Source organism: Python bivittatus, unplaced genomic scaffold (genome assembly GCF_059951505.1).
Source record: "Python bivittatus isolate LINGU-HERP-01145 unplaced genomic scaffold, Pbiv_v1 ctg000960_np1212, whole genome shotgun sequence".
In the NCBI taxonomy this organism is placed as follows: domain Eukaryota; kingdom Metazoa; phylum Chordata; class Lepidosauria; order Squamata; family Pythonidae; genus Python; species Python bivittatus.
The window spans coordinates 8,454,806-8,480,593 of NW_028277124.1; the positions used below are offsets into that span (position 1 = coordinate 8,454,806).

Here is a 25,788-nt window from a genome sequence, read left to right on the forward strand (position 1 = left end):
ACCAATGATATCAAAAGCCACTGAGAGATCAAGGTGCACTATCCTCATCCCAGGCTTGCCAGAGGTCATCTACAAGTGCAATCAATTCCATCTCAGTTCAGGCCCAGACCTAAAAGCTTATTGAAATGGGTTTATATAATCCCTTTATTTCTTCCAGGCTCTTCTGAAGCTCCAGCCTGACCACCTTCTCTACAACTTTCCCTAAAAAAGGGAACATTGGATACTGATTGGAAATTATTTAACACAACTGGAACCAGCTATGGTTTCTTGAGGAGGGAGAGGACCACTGCTTCCTTAAAGACCAGCAGAACCATCCCTTCACTCAAGGGGGATCAGTGGCTATTAGTCTTGATGGTAGTGTGACTGCCTCTGAAGGCCATCTGCTGGGAGGCTAGTGGGTTTACTTATGCACTTGGTTGGCCACTGTGAGAACAGACTACTGGTCTAGGCGGGCTGGGGGTCCATTCCAGCAGGGCACTGCTTATGTTCTTGTGATAAATTCACTGCCACTGGATCCAACCACTCATTGTCTTCCAGGAGGCCTTGACCAACCAGGAAGGACATGGATCAATTAAACAGGTGGCTGCACTCACAGTCCTGAGGACCCTGTCCACTTCCTCAAGACTTATAGACTCAAATTCCTCCCAGATAATTAAGCCAGAGTGCCCTGATCACCTCAGCAGGACATCCATTGCTGGTGTCTAGCTCAGAATAGATCCAAGCAACTTTGTCAGATGCCTAGAATAGTTTTCTTAACAGCCTTGTAGATGTTCCTCTGACTCTTCCTTCCCTAACAGGGATTGGGTCACCTTGAACAAGGCCACTGGCTAGAACTCCATAGATGCTATAACAGTAGAAATAAATTGTCATTCATATAGCCACGATATAGTCTTTAATATGGCTCTTACACATGTTCAGTCCAAATCTCTAGTAATTTTATTCCAGTGCTGCTCCAGGTGTCTCCTTGGTTATTTCATCTGCTAGAGCTCTTCTGAAAACCAGGCAGCCCTTCAGGATCCATGAACATGGAGAGGCAACCCAGGAACAATACAGGGCTGTTGTCACCTTCTTATTCTAGGTGGTGACAAAGCCTCACTTGAAATGTGCAGCATAAAGAATTGGATGTTGGGGTAAGAATGAGCAAGTTATTAGGTTTTAGAGCATTGTTCACTGGGTTGAAATAGCTTCTTTATGAAACGGTATTATGTTATTTCAGAGCAAAGAAGCAGCCACTAGAGAAATTGATTTGGCAGAATCCTTGTGGTACTTCTGCCTACTGGAGACACGCTGTGTTCCAGCTGTTCATCTCAGTTCTGATGGAGTTTCCTAGCTTTTCAACTGTCACTATGTTTAGAAGTGCAACCCAGCTTCTAAAACAGGAAGCTCTCAGGAAGCCAATGTTAATATTCAGAACTCCTGAGGAAAAAAATGAGAGTGGGAGTCAGTTATGCACTTTGAAGGCCCACTGATGTCAGCTGAAGAGATTTAAACACATACTTAATTTCTTATTAAATTGAATAAGGAATAAATTGTTTAATTTGGGTGAATTGTGTCCTATTTATTTCATGATTGCAATTTGATTGTCTTTTTCTCAGGAGACATTGAAGTAATGTTTTATTTTTTATAGGGTTATACCTGAAACTTCTTTGGGGATAGAGGGGAAATAGGAGTGTGAAGTCTTTGAGAGACTGAAACAATTTGTGTTGGGATGTCAGTGAAATATAACCAGCAGCACTAAAACCACCAGCAGCTGCTCAAAATCTAACCCTTATGGAACTTTAAATAACCCTCACAAAGAGTTGGTCTTTGCTTTCTTTATTTTTGAAAATATCCACTGATGGCTATCCATTCCCCCCACTCTCAGGGTCATGTCAGTGGTACACCAAATGAAGGAGAATAACCCTTTCCTTCCACATCACAATTCTGACAAAATTTCACCCCTTATTAGCGATAATGGGGGCTTACCTCCTGGAGCTCATAGCCACTGGGGAAAGAGTTAGATTGATTGATTTTATGCCATCAAATCAGTATCAACTTTTAGTGACCACATAGCTAGGACTTCTCCAGGACGATCTGTCCCTAACCTGGTTTTTCAGGTCTCCCAATGGTGTACCCATTGCCACTGGAATTTAGTTAATTTGCCACTGGTAGTTCTCTACCTCTCTTTCCTTCTACCTTTCCAGCATTACAGACTTCTCTAGAGAGCTAGGTCTTTGCATAATGTATTTGAAGTAGATAATTGGAGCCTGGTCATTTGTGCCTCACGTGAGAACTCTGGGTTGATTTGTTTGATGATCCTTCTGTTTGTTTCTTGGCTATCCATGGTATTCTCAGGAAACTTGCCCAACACCAAAGTTCAAAAATGTCAATACTCTTTCTATCCTGCTTCTTCAAAGTCTTACTCCCATAGAGTGTCACAGGGAAAACCACTGCCTGCACAATTCTGATCTTTGTAGGTATAGACACATCCTGGCATCTGAATATCTTTTCCAAGACCTTCATTGCTACTCCACCAAATGCTAGTCTGTGGTGTATTTCTTGACTGCTGGTCCTTTACTGTTGATAGTCTGATCCTGAAAGGCAGAAGCTATCCACCACTTGAATATCTTCACTGTCCGTTCTAAGGCTGGTTGCTGTAGTTGTTGTCATGAATTTGGTGGAGATTAAAATAGAAAGTAATCACAACAAATGACATCTCATATCTGCAAATATTCTAACAGGTAACCTTTGTTAAAACTTTTGTATGATTGTATAATAAAACATGATGTTTATTAATCAAACTATCATTGCTTACTAAGTCTATTTTTTGGTCTAGTGTCATACACATTTCTAAAAGATTAACTGAGCATGTCTATATTGTCCATGCTTCAGGTTTAAATGAGTATGGCTTCAGTCAGACATCCCCCACCTCACATCACTTTGCAGTGAAAGGGAGCTACTTAACTGCTCCACCAGACACTTTCCTCCTCAACTTTCCCTATCTGCCTTACTTCTGTCAGTATTTCAGAACACCATCTGTGAACAAATTATTGAGCTGTTAGATGTGGTTGTGTGGGGCTAGGCTCTAATTCATTGATTAACAGGGGGGTAAAATTGTCAGAATATTTCCCAATGAGCTACAGAATGGACATTTGATATGCTGACAATACATGGCACTCCTTTTTATTGGAAAAAGGAGGAGGAAGAGAAGGAGGAGGAGGCAGCAACAACAACAACATTTGGACAGTTTTACACTTCTCCCTAACACTGGAAGACTTAAAGGATATCTGTAAATGGCTACAGGATTTATGGGCCACCCAGAAAATTAACATTTGATACAGGATATACATGATTCATAACATCCTCATTTCTAGAAAAAATGCAATCAAGAATCCTGTGGACTTCCAATTGTGAAATGTGTCCCCGTCTGAGCAGCTTCTCATTCATAGCTGCCCACCTGCAAAGGATTGCACTGAATCCACGGATGGCAGTGGGGCAGAGACAGCAAGGGTGCAATCCTGGGGAAGGAGAGCAAGAGTGTGGTCTTGCTCCCTACTGAATCCATGAATGCCCCATGTGTGGGCAGTGCATGAGACATTTCTGAATGGAAGAAGACATTTATATGAAATAGAGGGCAGGAGATATGCATAGTTCCCAGGCTAGTTAGAAATTTGATATATATATATATATGTGTGTGTGTGTGTGAGACCTAAGACACAGTGTGTGACAGTCTGAAACTGTCAAAATGAGGGTCATAAACTTTGTTTCGCAAATCTATTACTACTTATTTGCTTGAATCTCTCCTGAGGTAGTTAAAGACTGTTTTGAAATAAATGGACTAACAGAATGAGGGGTCAGAAAATTTATAGCATTAAAAAAGAATATTTAAAAATTGCCAGTTGAATCACAGAATGTGGGGTATTCACTGAAAATAAAAATAACAGCTCTCTCTCTTTCTCTGTCCCTGCAGGTACACACATGCACATACGTGTTTGCAACACTGAACAGAAGTACATGTTTAAGGCACTGACAAAGAGTGCTGCAATTATTTTGTTGCAGGGTTCATGTTTTATTATTGCTATAATTAGTAACCAGGGCATGAGGAGGGATAAAATGCACTCACATACATAGCAGCCTAGGCTTTGAATACTCAACCGCCTAATTTGGATTGCAACAATTCCGTTTCCTACAGAAGATTCTTCAGCCAGGTGCAGGCCACAGGGCTGGTTTGCTCATACTGTATAAAATCCCAGTGCTGTAGGAAGGTTGTGGCCCCAGCTAAATTTGTGAAGGTGCCAAGTATTATCATCTTCTACCCAAAAATGAACCTCGTCAGCACATTGCCTAACCACCTGAGATGCCAAGGTGAGAGAAGGGGTGAGCAGAAGGAAATAAAGAACAGCCATTTGCTGACAATGTCGGAGTTGTATTGCTGCTGAAGATGGGGGAAAGAGGCATGGAGTCCAAGAGGAGCCAGTGACTCTGAGGAGGTAGAAGGCATCGTTCCTGGGGACGTTCCATAACAATGTCTGAGGGAAGATTTCCAAAAGCCTCCGAGGATCCCATTGCTAGGAAGAGAGAGGCCTGCAGACCGGTTGTTTTTATCAACATACAGGAAAACTATCCAAGGGTGGAGGAGGGGGCTGATGATAAGAGAGACGCAGCCCTAGCAGGAAGGCTGCGAGCAGGCTGTTGGCAGATTGCTGATGGTGGGACTTCTGGAGTGTTAGAGCATCAATTAACCTTTGTGGCGCATGTGCGAGTGCCAATCAGCCAGAGCAGCTCTTCCAGGAAGGGCTGTGATAGGCTGCCAAGTGCCGCATGGCCTGCTGCAGAGTCGAGAGAGACCGTGGGAGGAAGCAGCCACCTGAACCGGAGCTGCGGATGTCCCACTTTATCTCCTTCCCTTATTAAGTTTATGAAGACGATGCTTCTCCTCCGTGTCACGCTGCTGCCGTTAGAATACTAATGGGGAGATCTATTAGTTCCAGCCATCACCCACAACTGTTGTCAGGCAATTTCATCCGTACCAACTGCCTGACCTTGCTATTTTTAACACTCTCAGGTCAGGCCAAGCAGAAGAGCTGACTATGTCACAGACTCCAGTGCTAGTGAAGCTCACTAGCAAGCAAAGATTTGGGGAGCTATTTTCCCCATTGGCAGTCCTGTAATCTGATGTCCTGAAACATCTGATGCCAGTAAAAAGGATTTCCTTGGCCCCTGGCTCACGAGGGAAATTCAAGACAACGTGGTCCTGTAGTGATTGAGCTGGGGCTCTATCTGTATCTAGACAAGGATAACGCTGCTAATTATGCCCTATTTTTTAAAAAGTCTAGAATTCCTGTACAAAAACAGAAACTCTTCGCCAATAAATGGGATGAAAACATGTTCAGGAAAAAAAGCCAGTGGGTGTGGGTGATCCTAGGTATGTATGACAAAAATGACTGTGAACTTAGTGTATTTAATGTACAAGCAGAAACCTTGCCACTTTAAATATGCTTTTTCACCCTCTCCCATCACCAAACATTTTTAAAATTGCCCTTGGTGTAAGGAATTACTGGATTTGTGATGTTGTATTAAAGGATAGTATAATATATAACATATAGCATTCTTTTTAAGGGGTAGAGTCAACATAGAAATGCCCACAGATCCTCACTCATGTAACATTTACAGGCCCATATTTTTACTTATTTGTTTTATTTTTATTTCTAACATGCATTGTAAGCACACGTGTGCTTTTAGTAATGTTCCTAATTTTTTTTGGAGGATAATCAGATTTTTGAAAAAGCAACAATGGTACAAGGCTACATAAAAATGGAGTAAAACACAATTCACTAGTGACTTGAAATATTTAAATATTTAATATTTAAAAAGCATAGGGACATAAAAAGGCTTCACCTGGTATCAAAATGACCTCAGAGCAGGTGTTTGTGAAAGAGAAGCTGTCAGTGGAAGGAGGTTCTAGGCCTAACACAGGCTTGGTTTAGCATAAATTGGTCTCAGAACCAATTCAGATTTCTCATTTCTAGTCAGGTAGACAACCCTGTAGTTAGTGAGTTTGCAGAGACTTCAGTTTAATGGATGCCTCTCAGCTCTTACAGCTCTTGGGCCCATTATCTATTTTGCTTACATGATTTTTGCTCTGAACCTTGGTCCAGCTATTGACAGGCTGCAGTTTTTCTATGCTGAATTCTGCAGGCAGGGGATCTCCTTAACAGAGTGCTGAAACCTGCTGAAATAACAGTGGTTAAGCCAGTGTTCCTCTACCTTGGCAACTTTAAAGTATGTGGACTTCAACTCCCAAAATTCCCCAGCCAGCCAATTAAGCAAAGTTGGATCTCAACTGGGGCAGCAAAGAGAAACTAGAGATGTTTCTGCATACTAGATCAGGAGTTTTCATTGACACGTGCTCAGTGGAACATGCTGATTTTTGGGAAGACATAATCTCTAAGAGAGAGGCATGTGAAATATACTGCCCTAAACTAAATAGGATTATTTGGGATTTAGGTTGGGTTTGATCCAGAAGTCATCATATCTGGACTACAAGAATGCAGAAGGCCACTAGATGGCAGCAAATACTTCATATTTTCTGTATCCCCTTGCTGCCATCTAGTACACATTTTTGGAGCCCAGATAAATCCAGGGAGCCCTATACACTCTGGCACTATATGGCTAAACTGAATGCATAAATGGTTATATGTGTATGTGCAGACATCTTTCTCTGGTATTTTTGGTGACTGTATCCAACTGGAGAATGTGAATATAGTTTGTGCAGAGTATAAGAGCTCACATATGGTTTAAAATGTAAAGCCAACATTTATACATGGATATATTAAAGTATTTATGTGAAACCAGATAAAAAATCAAGTATTTATATTTCAGTAGATCATCCTGACCAGTCAGTTTTAAACCTTAAAAACAATGTTCAGAATGAAGTCTGATTATTGCTTCCAATGGTTCCAATGGTTATAGATTAGGATCTACCAGATTTTACCTCATATTTACAAAACAGTGATTAGATCCTCTTGTCCTACTCTCTGGTCACCACTAATGTCCCTTTGGTGCCATTTACAACAATTACTGATGCCCAATTTCTTCTTACTTCTCAGAAAGTTTAGAAATCAACTTTCTCTACCTTACACCGGTTTAAGGATTCATGGATTCATAGCTACAGTGGGAATCTTTATGAGATTACCCTAGTATAGAGGATATATTTGGAAATGTTTGGCACATACTTCAGAATGATTAACACTAAAAATGAAAGAAAAATGCAAGTTGTTAGCAAGCATTTAAACTCTGTTGAGGTGGTGGTGTTTTTACAAAATTGACGGTACACATTCAAGGGACCATTTTAATTATTCATAAGTAATTCATACATAGAGCCAGTTGGTGTAGTGGTTAAGGCACCAGGCTAAAAACTGGGAGAGTGTGAGTTCTAGTCCCACCTTAGGCACAAAGCCAGCTGGGTGACCTTAGGCCAGTCACTCTCTCTCAGCCCTATAGGAAGGAGGCAATGGCAAACCACTTCTGAAATCTTGCCAAGAAAACTGCAGGGACCAGTCCAGGCAGTCACCAGGAGTCAAGATTGACTTGAAGGTACCAAAATAATAATTTTAAAAAATCTTATGAAATGTCTGTTTCAGTTTTCAGATTAGAAAGCTTTAGTACTTATTTGCAGTATATAATAACATAATGTTTCTATGAGATCTAGAAGATTTTTCTTTAAAAAATCCTTTGAAATACAAATATATGCAGTAAAAGCATCAGAAAATACTTCTAAAGAACTATATCCAACTTCTGGAGGAAGAAATGGCAGACTGAAGACGGCTCCACGAAAAGCATAGCTGATGACTGGCAAAGTACAAAGAGCCAGTGAGTAGACCAGCTCTTCAAACCTCTCTGGGCAAAGAGAGGACAGGAGATCGCCCACAAGTGCTCCAAACATTGCTCCTTGTGGGGAGATTACAAGACAGTGGTCTCTGGTGGGTTTTGAGCTCTGGGAGACAGGGGAATAGCCATCTTGCTCAAGCCACGGTCAGTGCCTTTGACAGGACACTAAATTTGCATACTTCCTTACCTAATCGCTTTGGGAAATTGCTTGTTAACTGCTTTTCAGCTATTAGAAACTTTGGACTGACAAGTTTGACAGCACTGAGTGTGTTTCCTTCAATCCTTAGTGAAAGAAATTTTAATTACAAACTTAAGAACTTAAAAAAAATTTTTTTTTTAAATAAACAGCAAAAAGTTGATTAAAACTTTGATTTTAGAAAGTTACAAATGGGTAAGGGTCCAGATAAATGTTAAATAAGATTTTGGAATTAATTATAAAGAATCCTTCCCATGGGAAAATGCTTTTGTTTCAAAAAATTTTAAAAAATAAGATTTAAAAAATTGGACACTAGATGGAACTAAAGATTTCAGTTAAAGGAGAACACATAAACTTGACTAACAGTTACAGAATGGCACAAAATATTCTAACACTGGAAATATTGAAGAATATTTTTGAAAAATGGAGTCAGAAATTAATATTAACAATGTCAACAGTAATATCTGTCTCTGTGGAGAGACTATGTCTAAAAGATGTTATGGAAGAGGAACAAGGTAAAACTTGTTCCTCTTCCATAACATCTTTTAGATGTCAGATTCAGCCTAGTACAGCCAGCGCCACTGTTCAGTTTTACCACCGCTAGTCAATTTCACCGCCTCAGGCATAGGTGGTCAGGGAAGGGAAATGAGGTAAACTACAAGCTAATTGCTGGCAGGTGGTGGCAATTTACTCATGGTTGAGAGTAAATTGAAACCAGCAACATTGTAGTGCAGACGGCTCCCCAGATGTCCCGGGCAACACCGATTACAATGCTTCAGGAATACAGCGATCCTGAGGCAATCAGCGACCAGTTGGAACATAACTTAAGAAGTCCCATTTCATCCGCATGAGAAAAGCCCCACAAGCACACTGACAACGTGGACAAAAGATGATGATCATGAGGACAATGAAACCTGACTGAATCTGCCATTAAGGAGAGGGGAGGGAGATCACGACAAGCAGAGGGGTGACCCAGGACAAGAGCAGGGGCGGAATCCAGGGATACTACAGGTCAAGGGGGGACCCCTATAAAACACTGTAAGAAACTGTGCTAATCCAATCCTGGCTTTGTCTGTAACTGCTATGCATTATGCACGAGTAAACTAGCTTTCGTTCGAGTCCGTGTCTCACAAGGGTTATTTCCAGCGCCAAATGCAGCGAACCTTACATTAGACACAGTCAGAGACTAAGTTGAAAGTAGACTTTCACATGACAGGCTACAAGAATGACATGGAAAAAGATGTTACACTGGACAAGAAAGAAAGAAAGAAAGAAAGAAAGAAAGAAAGAAAGAAAGAAAGAAAGAAAGAAAGAAAGAAAGAAAGAAAGAAAGAAAGAAAGAAAGAAAGTAGTTGATACTTTAATAATTAAAAGGGACATGCAAGCAATAAACCAAGAGAGTGACTTGGATAATTTTTGGACTTACAAAAGAGATTTGTTACAGCTTTGAAGAATCTTGTGAGAAAGGACAAAGAAGAAATGAAAATTTATCAAGTTCTATGACATTATTTGAATGGACTAAAGATTAAGGTTGTTAGAAGTAAAAGGAAGGAATATAAAGTTGGTTTATTTGATCAAGTTAAAATAGATATATTACTATTTCTGGTAACCCTTAAAGGACTTTTGCTGACACCAGGACTAAAATGACAATGATTTATGGATTTGTTTATAGATAAGAGATAGGATATGGGAAGAAGAGATCATTTGTTATATTTTAAGAGGAGGTGAAAAGTTACTAAAATAGTTCTTACTTGTGATGAAGGTTGGGAGTCACTTCTTTATATATTTCTTTTCTTTTTCTTTACTATATTCTTACTTTTCTTTCTTTCTTTCTATTCTTTATGTTTTTCCCTTTGCACCTTTTACTCTTTTCTATCTTTCTTTTAGTTTGTATTAGTTTTTATTGTTGTAATTATAAAATTATTTTAAAAAAAGAACTATATCTAATCCATTAGGTGGATTGTCTCTAAGAGGCAATCCTGAAACAGAATATATTTAGGCTAGAAAGTGATATAAAATGAGAATACAACAAAGATTCCCAAATTAGTCCTGTGCTATGGAGGCATGTTATTATTACCAGCCAAACTGCATGATGAAGACATGACAGGAGAGGAGAGGACTCACCACCAATCTTATGCTTTGCCACACTCCAAACTGTGTCTCATACAGATGGGGTTAAGCTCAAGTTCACCCACTCAGCTCAGAGAATAAAAACCATCTGGTGCTCTTAAAAAATATCATAACCTGATGCATTTTAGACAGTAAAACAATGCAAAAGAGGCTTGTGACTTTTGAAAATATTGCATTTCTCCTGCTGGAGAAAGTTATTTCTGCTGCAAGAGAAATGGTATATTAGCTCTCTCTGTGTGTATTTGTGTGTATGTATAAGGATATTCTGATTTCTATTTCTATGTGTGACATCAAGTTCTGGCTTCTTCCTACGTGTGCTACAGCAGTTCATCCAGTGGATGGTGCCATGATATCTTTGAAATTTTCCAAGTAAAGTTGTGCAATCCTCCTCTTGATCACATGACACTGTAATCAGAGACTTGCAGTTGCAAACAATTTTGATCTGTCCCTTTGATGGTGGTGTTGTATGGAGAAATAGCATTTTAAGGTAAAAGATGCAGCTTCAGAAACAGCACCCTATCACTGCCATGTGTTTGATAGGACAGTCTGTGGTCTCGTTGGAGAGAATTGTCCTCCTACCACTTCCTAGGAGCCTGCTGTAGAAGCCTACTGGTATGCTTAGATAAAAGAGCTCAAATGCAGAATTGTCAGCCTGCCAACATAAGGTGGTCAGAAGCCAAGGAGATTTGCTACCACGGAAAGCGAGGGAAGATAGAGAAATGCCAGCAATGCTTTCCTTTCATTTTTATGAAGACGGGGAAAGCATATGTGTAGGCACAAATCTGAGGAGGGACTCTATTAACAGGAGGGCAAGTCCATTGGGAGTACGTGAAATATGTTAGGGATAATGTTGTTTATTTGATTTAAATATCATGCTGATCTTAGAAAGGGGACTGCCTTACATGCAAACATACAAACATTGTGTCCCAATGCTCAAACCGACTGAAAAGAATCAGCATAACCTGGATCTATCTTGAATGTTTTTAAAACTAGATTCAGAAGGATCGGAAGGTAGAAATTATAGTTGTCTACCGAATCTCATTGCAGCTGGTGAGTTGGAGCATCTCTTGGTCACATGTGTGCCATCCTGGCATACCAGTCCTGGATTGGTGGAAATCAATTATATATGGCTCACAGGAGGCCATCACAACTTGTACAAGAAACCCTTCTTTATGCAGCACTATAATTTACTTTAGTCCCCATTACAATTAAATGCAAAATTACTGTACCTTCTTCACTGAAGTTTGAAAGTTTGTCCAGAAACATTATCTTTTAATAGAAATTGAAAAGAAAATGCTCAGTCAAGTTTAAAAACAGTTTAGATAACTAATATGGAACAAAACAATTAACTGAAAGTATTCAATTTTAATTTTCCAAATAAAAACAAGAAATAAAGAGAAGTGAATCATGTTCTTATAATGAAATGCATTGATACAACTATTGCACTATCACACATGGCCACATGGTGGCAGTATAAGACTCCATTATAATCAGATGTCAACAGTAAAACCATGACGCTGAGAATTTTTCTGTGCTTAAATTTTAAGGATGTCGTCATTCAGTTTTGAAGTCCGAAGTGAGTATTGGGTATTAGGCTCTTCTGTTAAAATTATGATGTATATTCAGGGATTTCCATAATGACCTTGTCAAAGTCAGACCAAGCTATGAAACCGTGTAGTGAACTAATGCCCTTAATTCAGAGATTCTCTCTCACCAGAATGATGGCTGTGATCCATCTAGGCAAGGTGTACATGGACAGTTAAAACTTGTCTTCCTGAATTGCAGCCATCATTTAGTGGGAAAGAATCTCTGAACTGATGACATTTGCATACAGAATATCTTGTGTTCAAAAGAAACTTGTTTTCTAGGGATTTTTTTTCCCCAGTAGCATAAAGGACCTTCATATGAGGATTGGACAGGACAGCATTATTGTTCTTTAATAATAACTTGGTCTATAGTTTTATAATAATAATATTTAATGTTTCTTTTAATACTTTGCATGCTGAAAACATGGATGGATGGATGGATGGATGGATGGATGGATGGATGGATGGATGGATGGATAGAGATGATAGCTAGCTAGCTAGCTAGCTAGCTAGCTAGCTAGCTAGCTAGCTAGCTAGATAGATAGATAGATAGATAGATAGATAGATAGATAGATAGATAGATAGATAGATAGATAGATAGATGATGGATGGATATAGACAGACAGATAACAGCAATGGACATATATGGATCATAACTGAAGTAACAATTCGTCAATTCATCCTCTGTGTTCAAGAGGAAGGGATTAAACATTCAAGCAGTCATGCCATATGGAGATCTTTCTGATCAAGGAAGCTAAGCAGTAGCGTGGAACTGCCAGAAAATGAAGACACCTGCCTCATTTTGTGACTGATGTGATGATAAACAAGATTTCTTGGTTGCAGTTGCTTCCTGGTGCAGTGAAACCAGCATGCTGCAAACCACATTCTGACTGCACTGGCCCTTCTTTTCATCCCTAGGGAAGGGGATCTGGATATGACATCCCAATGTTCATATCTTCTCAATTATATTCCTCTTCCTTTAAACACGAGGGCTCTTCCAGATCCAGGTAGCAAGTCCTCCATAGACTAATTCTGAACACTGGTCTTTGTCTCAGGGCAGTTTTTCACAGCCCAAACCATTCCCCCTTCCAGACTGTCAGGGTCTGGCATCTTTACTTAAAGCTGCTGGGTGGTTTCACCCGCCCTGCTGACATAATGGGATCAGCATGCTGGCATTGCGGGTTCCCAAGGGATGCGGTTGCTTAGCAACTTCTCTTACCCAGAAGGAAAAGGCTGGGAATGTACCATCCACCCTATCAGCTATTGCAGAGGTGCAAGCAGATAACCGATGCCTCCGAAGCAAGAGGAAAAATATCCTATGGTGCTCTGTGCTCTTTATTTCCACTACAAGGAAAGAGCATTTTGGAATCAAAATCTGTTGCTCTTTTCTTACAGGAAGGTGCAAATCTTTTGCTTAGCCACACCTTCCCTTCCCAGCAGAAAAGTAGCAGAAAAGCTGTTGTGGGGATCCTCAAGAAGCAGAACAAGAGAGATGGGCAGTATATGAAAGTGAAAAACATCTAAATTATCCAAAATATATTATATTACCCATCTTATCATTTTGACTCATTCAGGGATACATTTTAACTTGCTGGGGTCACTGATTTTGTATTCATGTTCATGTATTTTATTATTAGCATACCATATATATTCAGCAGTCATTATATATATTATTATGGTTGTATGGTTAGAAGAAGGAAGAAGGTGTGGGTAAACAAAAGAAGTATATATGAAGGAAGTGGGATACACACACACACACAGAGACACACACACACACGTTTTGGGTTTTTTTTTTTATCATATCATGGACTTATGCAACCATTCATCATTCAGGAAAGGCAACTGGTCTGAGCTCCCATCTCCTGTTGTGTCTTGCCATCTAGAGGCACTTGGAATTTTCACACCCGTATCAGAAGGCTGAGCTCTTCTGTGGTGCTTCCTCTGAACCATTAATGCAGTGAGACTGAATCTATGACTTTTCTAAATGCTACTATTCTTGTGCATTTTGACTGTGTGTCAATACACTGCATGCATCATGGGTGGGATGAGAGAAACAGTACGTTGGCTTTCAAGGTAGCTTCTAGATTATAGATTCTAGCTTGCACAGAATAGCATATTGTAAATGTGCCTGGGGTAAATATGGGCTTTGGTTGCCCTTAGACCTTACTGGCCTAAATATGTCCAAACTGACCAGTATTGTCGTTACAGCAGGGAATGCTGTATGTAGCATGAGTACAGCTAAGGCTGTACATCTGTATCTGAAGTGTTATGTGAAAAACTCAATTGACAGCAGAGATCAGTATCTATGGGCCTGTCTGATGATGACCATGGTACATGGAAGGTCGCAAGTTGGAATGTTAGAAAACCTAAATGGGAAAGAGTGCACATTAATTCAATGAATGGAATGGATTGGACTGGAGCTGCCTCTCCTTAGAGGCGAATATGTGTAGCTTAGGGTTGAACTGTGGAGTCCTTGGGGTTCTCTGAGCTTGGTTCTTTTCTTGCAAACATTTCATTACCTGGCTGAGTAACACTAGCACTGAAGATGTTACCTAGCCGGGTAATGAAACGTTTGCAAGAAAAGAACCAAGCTCAGAGAACCCCAAGGACTCCACTGCCTCTCCCTTCCTGTGGATCCTTGGATTACTGAGGAGATCAGGGAGATTAAGGAGCAGAGGAGATGCCTAGAGCACTGCTGGAAAAAGACCTATCTCAAATCTGGTCAGTCACCATTAGTAGTTCATGTCTGAACCTACATGGTGGTAATATGGGTGGTAAAAAGGAAATACTTTGTCACTCTTATCATGTCTGCTGAATGTCACCCAGCAGCCCTTTGTATGGGGACCTGTTGCTTCCTATGGAAAGAGGACTGCCAAGAACACCTGATGTGTTAATTCTAGCAGCATTTGGTAGATAGACCTGCTCAGACCTGAACTGAGTTGGACTCTAGCTGGTCAGTTCCAACTGTCAACCATACAAGGTAGATCAGACTAAGAAACCATTTAGGTCTAAAACTAGTCTTATTAAAACATCTATAATAACAGAATCTTGCAAGTTTGAATGTGCTTCCTCCTCCCTCCCTTTATCTTCATGTGAACTAGGGAGGGGCCTGTCTGAGATGTTGACTCAAACTAGTTTCTTAGAATGGGCTCAAGCCTCGCTAATCTAATCACTGCCTTGGTAGCAGCTTTTCCTCCTGTCCTTCAAGGCTATTCCCTGTGCCCCATAAACAATGGAGATGACTGGGGCTTGTCTTGTAGGGGACAAATAATATTCTACCCTTTCCTTGTGGTTCTGAAATGTATATTAGACAGAGCAGACAAATTGAAACAGCCTGGTGACCCTCAAGGGGAAGGAGACAGATAACAGAAACCAGATTGTTGCCTGCTCCCTGATACACAAGGAGACACTTCATGGGTACAATAAAGGTCACTGTTTATGTTAGAAGCTGCTAGTACCAGTAGAAGAGGGTGGGCTTGGAACCTTTGTAGGAATGTGAAATTCAGAGGCACTGGGTCAGACCATAGTATTATCAGATGTTACATTCCAATTGTAAATGTCATAGAATGATTTACATTGCTCCTATGTAACAGTTCTGGGGGTATATAACCCATAACCTTGTTTAATTTGGGGCTGTTCTGCATTCTCTTGGCTGGGAGCCCAGTGATCACTGTAGTTGTGCATGCCAGTAACATTTATTTTGTTGTATCTATCTGCAAACACTTTGGTTCCTTATTTAAAGTGGGCATTCTTCCCACAACAATCTTGTGATATATGTATGTAATATATATATATATATATATATATATATAATATATATATATAATATTATATATATATATTATATGTAATCTTGTGATATATATATATGGGATCAGTTTGAGTCTGTGAGTTCTGAGGGAGTATATAATGCTCTCTGTATGGCAGCTCCACCACTTCTCAACTAGATCTCAGTCCCTCATGACTGGTTAAGGGCTCCCATGAAGTGACAGGAGATTGGAGCTGAACAGTAGCTAATGTTTCGCTCCATGGCCTTTGAAAAAGCCATGGTATGATCCCTGCTCAAGAAACCTTCATTTGATCTGACTATCTTGGAGCCTTTTAATTTTTATTAATTTTTATTATTTTTGTATTATTCTTCAGAATCCTCAGAAAGGGTTTCAGAACAGAAACCCTTTGCTAAAAACCTTCCTATTTTTGGAGAAGCTGATAGAGAAAGTGGTTGTGCTGCAACTTCAGAGTGTCAGGTTCAGCTGGCACTGCACGCCTAGGAACTTGCCCAGCCGCGCTTTAGTCAATTTCACCGCTCGAGCGCTAGCGCAGAAAGAGGAAATGCGAAAGCGCAAGCTAATGAATGGGCCACCTGGCGCCACTTCACTAATCTGGAGCGGTGCGGGTGCTATCAGCGCGCGAGGGGATGCTCCTGGCTGGGCGCGCGACAGAAGCCCCAACGAAGGCAACGACCACGCCACAGGCAACAACAGTCAAAGAAACAAGAGAACTGGGCTGAACCTGCCATTCCAGTAGAAGGGGGGGATTACAGGGGCAATCTGCAATCTAATTTGTAATGTGTAACCTAGCAACGGGGCCCGCGGGGGGATTGAGACAACTATAAAGGAGTAATGTAAATGTACCAAGCCAGTCCTGGCTTTGCTTGTGACTGCTATGTTACGCATGAGTAAACCTCTTTTGTGAACCACATGTGTTACGGGAGTTTCTCTGTCGAACAGGGCAAACCTTACACAGAGGACTCTAGAAGTGAGTTTTCTGGATCTCTGGCACTCAGGTTTCATTCAGGCCAGGGTTCAGCATAGAAGCTGCCCTGGCCACAGTTGTTGATGACTTTTGGGGAAACTAGGGCTGGTAGAGTGCTAACCTCCTGGACCTCCTTAATCTCTATGTGGCTTTTGGTACCATTGACCATGCTATCTTTTGAATCATCTCCAAGGGATTGTAGTTGGGGGCATTGTTCTTCAGTTCTTCTGTTTCCTAAGAGGCCAGTTGCAGTTGGTGTTTGTGGGTTAGGAAAGATCTGCCCTGAGGGATGTCCCAGGGATCTCTGCTCTTCTCTACTGAGTAAGCTCACTGCAGTGGGAATGGGTTCTGAAGAACATAGGTATCTGCTGCTAACTGTGTTGATGCAAAAATAATGAAATGTTGTTTGGTCATATAAAGAGAAGGAAGGAAGGAACGAATCACAAAACAAATGTATGAAGGAAAAGTGAATGGGTCAAGAGGAAGGGGAAGACTGAAGAAGTAATAGTTGGAGTTGATAAAACCTCAAAAAAAGAGAGGTGGTAAGTTTGAAAAGGCAATGTGTAAAGCAGCATATGAATATGGGGAAAGCGAGAATGATTTGCAAAGTTAGTGTTGGGCCTAGCCCAGGGAACTCCAGGAGACCATACAGAATCAATCCAGCAAGGTTTATTAGCTACAACCCCTTAACAAGAATCTTCCCAGAATGAAACCAGTTCCCAGGCCCAGCCAGTTCAAACCGATAGAATTTCTTAGGGAGGTGCCAGTCTCCTCCGCTTATCTCTTCCTCGCTCCTCTGGAGATGAGAGCACATTCTTTACTCCCCTCCCACCATTCCAGTCCATCACAGTTAGTATACGGGGAGGTACAATAAATGGTCTTGGTGTAAAGTAATTTTAACTATTTTTCCTTCTGTTTTTCTTTTCTCCATTTGGCTTATTATTTCTTTCTATTTTCTGTAGTGTGCATAAAATGTTCTACCCTAAAAAGAATACAGTGATCAGTATGGAAGTATGAATGTTGTAGTCTTGCTCTCCTTAACTTTTAGGGTAAAAATTCATGTACAGAGGTGATTCATGATCTGAGTCTCCTGCATCTATCATTATCTTATAGCAGGAAAAATCTTCTCCAGTTTCCTAGGCATCAAAGCCATTATTTTCTCTGTATGTTACATTAATTGGATGCACCAATTCAGTGTGTAGACACAAGATGGGCCTAAAGAGCCTTTGTTGCCAGACTATCAGGAACTTCTGATCAGTGGGACACACAAACAAGTCTCTCGATTTTTAAAAATATTCACATTTTTGTTTCAAGCAACAGTTATTCACTCCTCTTTCCACAAGCATTTGCAAACATTATTAAATCTTACAGAAAAAATCAAATAATATCATTTGTACCTTTCATACAGTACATTTTGGACATTTTCTTACTATCATAGTTTCTACTCCCCAATCTCTCAAAAATCAGTTTGAAGATGATCTATAATTTTATTCTCCTTTGCCAGCCTTGCAATGTTGTGAACAAAGGCCAAATGATGGCCCAACTAATTATATGATGGATTGATTTACACACTTACCCTGTTTTGGCCTTGTCTAGCATGTTAACCCAACCAATTAGTAGGATGATTGCATGAAGATCTCAAGATTCCTTTTTAATCCATAGTTTAGGGAGCTTTGGGTTAAAGCTTTTTAATCAAAAGCTTAGGGAATCAAATTATAGAAGCTATATTTATCTGGTTACTTCACCAACATGCTTGTTTGCATTTTCCTAGGTCTCCAACCATCTCCAAGTGCTTCTCTTTGCAGAAATCATGCTGATTTCCCCCTTGGTAAGACCTGTTATTTGATATGCTTCATTAATCCATGTTAGAAAGTGATTGCTGCCCATTTGTACATATGTTAGGCTAACTCAGTGTTTCTCAATCTTGGCAACTCTAAGATGTCTGGACTTCAACTCCCAGAATTCCCCAGCCAGCATGCTAAAGTTGAAATCCAGGCATCTTAAAGTCCAGCTGAAGTCCAGACTTCTTACAGTTGCCAAGGTTGAGAAACACTGAGCTAACTGATTTGCCATTTCCCAGCTCCCTGGTTGTTCCTTCTGTTCCATAAAAGAAGTGTGTTACTCTTCAGTTTGCTAGAAAAAAACCCTAATGTTAACAATATTGTATAACAGGGTCTGGAGATCAGATTTTTTTGTACTGATATTACTTCTAAAAGATATTTTTAGCAATAAGTGCCTCAAGTTCTTTTTTGTAATTTTAAAAAATTTATTTGCATTAAATTTTCCATATTGCAAAACGGTGATGAAAGTGATACGTCAGACAAGAAAGCAAAAATAAATAAATAAATAAAATCATACAGTAGCTTCATCGTCAGAAAGATATTGATCTACATCTAGGTTCCAGTGTGGCATCAATGAGTACCAATATCCCCATGGATATCACCTGGTCTACTCTACTTTGTAAATTTTAAAAATATTATTTTAATTTTAAACCTGGGGATGCATACCCTATAACCTCTCCAGAGACATACATGAAGCCAACTTTCCATTTCCCATCAGCCACATATCTGTACAGACACATGCTCAAACACATACACCCTCACAGCCACATGTACTACACATACAGCTTCCCCCGACACGGTCATGGACACAGACACTCACACCCTCGCATGGAGCATGCCTCGCTTGAAGGAGAAAGAGAAAGATGAAGCTGCCTCTTTCCTTCCAGAGAAAGAGGGTAAAATACATAGAGGCCAGAGGCCAGAAGGCTTAGTGAAAACTTTGCAAAGGGGGGGGGCTTTGCTGGAGCACCACTGAAGAGAAGCACCCCTTCAACGCTGTGAATATTCACGTTCATCGACTGCTTCCTTGGCACAAAGGGGGTCAAATTGGTTCCTTCACTCAGCTGGGTAGAGGCTGTGAGGTGGCAGACCACCACAGGGTTGGAGCCCAGGCAGCCAGTGGGGACTCCGTTGAGGAAGTTAACAACGGTGCCCACCACGAGCAGCAACCCCATATAACAGGTACTCATTCCATGACATTTTGATCAAGAACGTCTGTGCTCTGAGCCACATGATAGCCACTTTTACCGAACTTTAAAATGTTCCCTTCGAGTGATGCTTTCATTGTTTGCATCACCGTAACGTAACATCAAAATGTCCTTTTTGGTAGTTTAGATAATTTGAGAAAATGAAGAGGCACTCAACTTCTGTAAAATGGTCTTAGAAACCTATTCCCTCTGCTATAATGGGAACATTTACTATACCACTATAAAAGCAAATATAAAAAGCAGCCATTAAACCAACTGGAAATGTTAGGCCATTTCCAGACGAGTGATTTACAGCATCTTCTAACATCAGCTAGCATCCCTGTGCTGATATTTCAGTAATAAGGTCAGACTTTATATTGTCACAGTGATGACTGAATGATGCTAGAAGATGCTATAAATCATTAGTCTGGAATTGCCATAAAATGTTGTTGGAAAGTAGTATCAGATACAACTAGTGCAGTTGGCTTTTTTGTTGTTGTTGTTCTGATTACAAAATGATTAAGTAGCAAAATCCAAGTAATTCAGGAAAAGAAATGCAATTATATCAAGGCTAACAGAATTCGTAAGAAATATAAATTTCCCAGATCTCTAATAATTAAAGTAACAGACATTATTGTAATACAAACATTATTTGTAATTCCCATTGCTGAAGAAAGTCCTTCAGGAAATCCTCCAAAAGTCCTTGTCCCTTTAGTTAGATCTAGCATCTGTCTGTTATCAGATCTTTAAATTTCTTTCCTTTTTAGGGATAATCAGTTTTCAATCCGGGTATTGAATTCTCTTTGACTTTCTCACAGTTGTCTGAAGTACTTCTTGCAAAGCTCCTGAAGATTTTTGTGATCCTCCACGATTCTCAGCTAAGTCTCCCTCTCATATAGTAATCTCAGTAAATTTTTAACATCTTTCTTTCTCTGCTGCCCTCCTGTCTGGCTTCCTTCCGCTGCCCATCCCATCTGTACAGTACAGCCTTTCCCTTGCCAACATCCAGGTTTAATCCTGCAATCCATGACCTGTCTCTTGTCGCACACCTCAGCCACTGTGTTCTTCTGCTTACACCCTGGCACCAACTAGCATGCACGAACTTGGGCAAACAGTGGCATCACCGCCGTGTTCCTTCTAAGCTGCATGCCAGCGTGGCTGTGCAGCACCCATCACGTGTTGGCACAACAGCCTTCATGCCCAGGTGTGAGACTGTTTTCTGAGAAAGGCAGCACGGCAGGATGGTGGCGGGAAACTGGGCTCTGGCAGCACCTTAAATTTTTGTCAGTGTTAGTCAGCTGTCACAGGCTGCACAAAAAAACACAGCAGGCTGCACATGGCCCATGGATCATGTGTTAAAGACCCCTGCCTTAAATCAAAGTGTTCCTTCCAGTTATATTGCCACTGGCTGCCCCATTTTGATATGGTGTGGAAAAATCTTGGAAAGAAAAAAATCATTTTGAATAGGTAATACGATCACTGGGTCATCAGATTGTTATAGGAAATGCAAACATTTGAATTTCTTAAAATAGTTAAAGCCCCTCCCTCCAGAAAAGGGAGGGAGGGAGGGAGGGAGAGAGAGAGAGAGAGAATTGTTGGCTACCAGCCATTTCTGCACCAACCATATTCTGAAATGGAAGGAAGCAGAGCCTCAAGGCTGTGTTTGGACATCAGTGGCATAAAGTGGCATTGAGCTACACTGCAGCTCTCTTTAATGAGTTGGAAAAAAGACACACAAACATTTAATATTGTAAGGCCCTCATTTTTATAATACAAATTCCAGCAACTAAAATCCACCCTACTTCCATCCTATGTAAGTTACACCGATGCTTTGGCTGGTGGAGAACAGTCCAGCATAGAAGTCAACTAAGCAGTCTCTGTTCACAGAACTAGAGATTGTGAGCTAGGTATTAGTCAGAGGGCCAGTTTGGTGTAGTGGTTTAGGCACCAGGCTAGAAACTGGGAGACCGTGAGTTTTAGTCCCGCCTTAGGCGTGAAGCCAGCTGGGTGACCTTGGGCCAGTCCCTCTCTCTCAGCCCTAGGATGGAGGCCATGGCAAACCACTTCCAAAAACCTACAGGGACTTGTCCAGGCAGTTGTCAGGAGTCAACGCTGACTCAAAGGCACCCAAACAAAAAGGTATTAGTCAGTTATGGCTAGATCAAAATCTAAGGATGTGAGAGAATTCAACCTAGAGTCCCAGCAAAATAAAAAGTCCCCCTTTTCCTATACAGAACTTTGTTGCTGAATGTTTAAATCCAATATTCCCTAAGCCACATAATAAACAATGATAGCTGTGTGACCCATGATTTTTTTTCAATTTATTCCAACCCCTTGTTGGCCTTGTCCTTAAGCACCTGTGTGAAAGCATGATGTATGTGCCATATTTGGTAGCTAACCTAGCCTAGCAACTGCTATATTTTACAGAAAGATTCTAGGCTGTTCATTACAGCCTCATCAAATGCTTTCTTCTAATCCTTCCTATAGGCCAATCCTAATTTATATATATTTTAGTATGCAATCTGAATACATTAATCCCACATCTTTGTGATAGTCCTGATTGGCAACTGACCAGGAAGAAATGGTCAGTATTTCAAATGACAAATATTCTAACGATATTATTCACCAAATAGCTTTTGAAAATACAGTTTTAGCTCACGTCAGGTATTTTTGTTTTCTTATCTTTTAAGTTGTGAAAGTTAGGAAATATATGCTATTGTATACTATAAATCTCCTATAATCACTTATACAGTTTTTGTTATAGGTAGTTCTTGTTTAGTAACTGCCTCATTTAGCGACTCTTCGCAGTTACAATGGTGATGAAAAAGTAACTTTGTGACCAATCCTCACATTTATGACCTTTGTAGGCCTGTAAAGCAAAGGAAAGCTGAAGTAAGATCATAAGCACAGTCACAATTTCACTTAGCAACCGCTTTGCTTAATGACCAAGTTGCCGGTCCCAATTGTTGTCAAATAAGGACTACCTGTGCCATTTTAAAAGATATACTCCAAGCATAATTTCTGACTGGGATCCTTCCTTCCTTCGAGTTTCAAGGTTACGGTTATTAACTAACTAGGCACAGACCATTAGATGAGGTTTATACAAACAAGTTGCAAAACAACCACCTTTGTTTTCACTGGGCTAACACAGAATATACAGCATGTTGAGCAAGAGAAACTCCTCGTACAGCTGATCGCTATGAACTTCAGCCAGTTTGCGCATAACCCTGGGAATGCCATGGCAAATGCAGCTACACTTTGAGCGATCTGGGCAACATCAACCAAGATGTAGCAAAGCCACCAAAGTTTGGTCCTCATCAGAATTTAAATGAGAAGAGCCCAATATCTGAACGTCTTGTGCCCCACAGATGAATATAATTATCTCTCTATTCCCTCATCCTTATAACTGTATGCCTTTATGATGTAATAAAATTATGTGCCACAAATCTCTCTTGCTTTCTGTTGCATGCGCGCATGCACACACACACAGAATAAAATGTCTCCATGACAACATCCTGGCCAATTTTAAAGGACTTTTCTCTGCTCTCCAGTCATTAATAAGTTCCTGTCCTTCACATTTTGCAGCAAGGCAGATTCCTTTGATAAGTTTACAGTAGGAGGCCAAGTAGGCGATCGGACCCCTGTTATCATCCTGCTCTTGAAGTGAAATGTGATGCTAATAAGTAAATCAGCTGAGACAGGACCTAATATCTTCTCAAGTCTCCAGCCAGCAGGGGCTCGAAATGGCAGTTTCTCTCCTCGCTCCTGCAGCATCCAATAAGAAAAATATTAAACTTTTAGGTACAAATAGATAAGAACAGACACTTTACTACTTGCAATAGAAGAACAACCGTAATACAAATATGTATACAGTATTACACAGGGACAAGAATAAATAATAATAAATAAATAAACAATAGTAAGCTACAGACGTCAATAGGCTGAATCTCCTTGTTCAGAATTAGCAGTTCACGCACAAAGACTGAGCTGTCCCCATAAAGGGACAATACATTTCAAAATCACAGGATGTATTTCAATAAACCAATGCTCAAACTGTTCTCAATGAGATCTCTGATAACAGTTTCACTCTCTTCTTTAGGTCTGCTTGATTCCTCTCCCTGGAGTGGATCTCTTCCAGCCTGGTCCTTCACTTTTCACTTCCCAGCCCCTCAAGCTTCAAACCTCACTCAAGTGATTCTCTCTCCACAGCCTGGGGTCAACTGATACTCTGGGTTCCTTGATACACCAGTTGTTCCTCTCTCCCAGTTAGCTGCAGGGAATGGAATCCCAGTTGGGCAAAGGGCTACACAGAGAAAAGTTTCATGCCTTCTCCCCTTTTACCTCTTATTGACCCACTTTAATTTAATTTCTCCTTTAATTGGAAGCTTTGTCTCTTATTCCCTTTATCTAATCAGGCTGCCTCTTTCTAAGCTAATCTCTTCCTTTCCTCCACCATTTCCCCCCATAGCCAGGGTTCCCTGGCTAAGCTTCTGCTTCTCTTCTTTCTCTCCCTGCGGGCACCCAAAACTCCACAGTCTCTTATACCTTTCTGACTTCTGCATTGTGCTTCGTGCCTCTACTCTGAGAAGACCCTCTCCTGGTTAGAGATCCCCAATCCTAAATTTCCTTACTGGCTCCAAGGCATCAAACAAAACAGCTACTTTATATCTGACTTAATCCCTACTTCTATTTGTCTGAGCATCTCCACGGATTCTATTTTCTTTGCTTCTGACTTGTGCCAGTCATAAATATTTGTAACTAGATCCTTAGCAGCCAAGTCAACTCCATTATCTCTCAACTGTATGGCGACCAGCTGGGTTACATATGGTAAGGAAAAGTATAGAAACAGGAGTTGGCTGAGGAGGGAGAATTTCTGTTAAAATCCTTTGATCTAGAGTCAAATCAACCTTTAGAAGATGTACAGACTTGCAAAGCATCTGCATATACCAACTATTGTTTCACATTGAAACCATTCTCATACATACTCAACTGTACATATGCACACAGAAAGAGAAATACAATGGGAGTGGATTGGAAGAAAGAGGAAGCAAGGATAACGTCTCTTTAAAACACATATTTTTACAATGTCCTATATTTATTATGTTTTGGGAGAAAGTAGTGGACTATATAAATATGACTGTGTGACAAAAGCTAAAATTTTCAGAGGATAATATTCTTTTGAACTATATACCTAGTATATGGAACTTGACAACTGGATGACATAAATGGATTCTTCATGCCCTTACTGTGGCCAAAAGACTGATATTGCAATGTTGGAAAGATATGCGTATGGCCCCATTTATTCAATGGATTGAAGACCTGATTGCGCTTGCCACTTATGAGCGGATTGCCTATAGACGTAGACTTTGTATGGACAAGTGTAATGAAATATGGGACTCATTTATACAAAATACACTGGGTTAAAAAAATGATAGTCATATAACTCCATTAGAAATATATATGTACTTGAATAATATTTGTATTAGATAAGCAAATATAGAATTGTAACTGTTTATTATTATAATGATATATTAACATTTTTGTTGTATTTTTTCATGTTTATGTTAAAGTACTTTTATGTATTTTTCCTTTTTTGTAATTAAAAACAATTAATAAAAAAATAATTTAAAAAAGGAAGAAAGTCCACCTGCATGAGAAGGGAACAAAAGGGAAAAGATGAACAGATGGGATGGAGGTAAAGTTTGGGGAAGAAGTAACTGGAGAGGAAAGTAAAGAAAAAAAAGCATCCATGCTTATGGGGGCACATTTGCACCTCTGCCTGATTTCAGCATCATCTTCTGTTTGAACAGATCTTCTGTTCTTTTCTGCAAATGTATGATGATCACATACATCTCCTCCAAGTTCCAGCTGAATGTGGTAAATACGGTATTTGTCAGCTGCAGTTGGAATGTCGCAAATAGCTCTGGAATACAGAACAGGGGAAAGGCATATCCCTTTCAATGCTGATTTTAGTGAGGTAGAGTAAGGTAAGACCCTCAGATGGGATGGGAGTAAAGTCACTATTTCTTAAGAGAAAAGTGCTGAGGTTTTCCTCCAAATGCACCACAACTATGTTAACTCCCAGGATGTGCATTTTTTTAGGCCAAGGGCTACGTTTCACCTTCAAGTGGAGTGCTGGGGGTTGCACAACAGAAACTGGGTGGGCCAGGACAAAGAAATTTGTCTCAGAAGAAAAAAACATTTAACTTCAATTCAAGTTAAAT

The 25,788-nt window shown here is 40.3% G+C and overlaps 1 protein-coding gene across 14 annotated transcripts in view; it reads left to right on the plus strand.

Moving 5' to 3' along the window:
- CXXC5 (CXXC finger protein 5) overlaps window positions 1–25,508 on the plus strand; it is a 238,351-nt gene extending 212,843 nt beyond the window's left edge. For 12 of the 14 annotated variants that reach the window (XM_088131509.1, XM_088131513.1, XM_088131506.1 and 9 more), the window contains 2 exons: window positions 18,308–18,364; window positions 20,383–25,508. In XM_088131509.1, the coding sequence (XP_087987635.1) occupies window positions 18,308–18,364; window positions 20,383–20,463 (138 nt within the window). In that variant the 3' untranslated portion in view covers window positions 20,464–25,508. Of the gene's footprint in view, window positions 1–3,949; window positions 6,832–18,307; window positions 18,365–20,382 lie in introns of those variants that run through there. The other 2 variants (XM_088131519.1, XM_088131523.1) reach the window with 2 other exon arrangements.
- The last annotated feature ends 280 nt before the right edge of the window (window positions 25,509–25,788 follow it).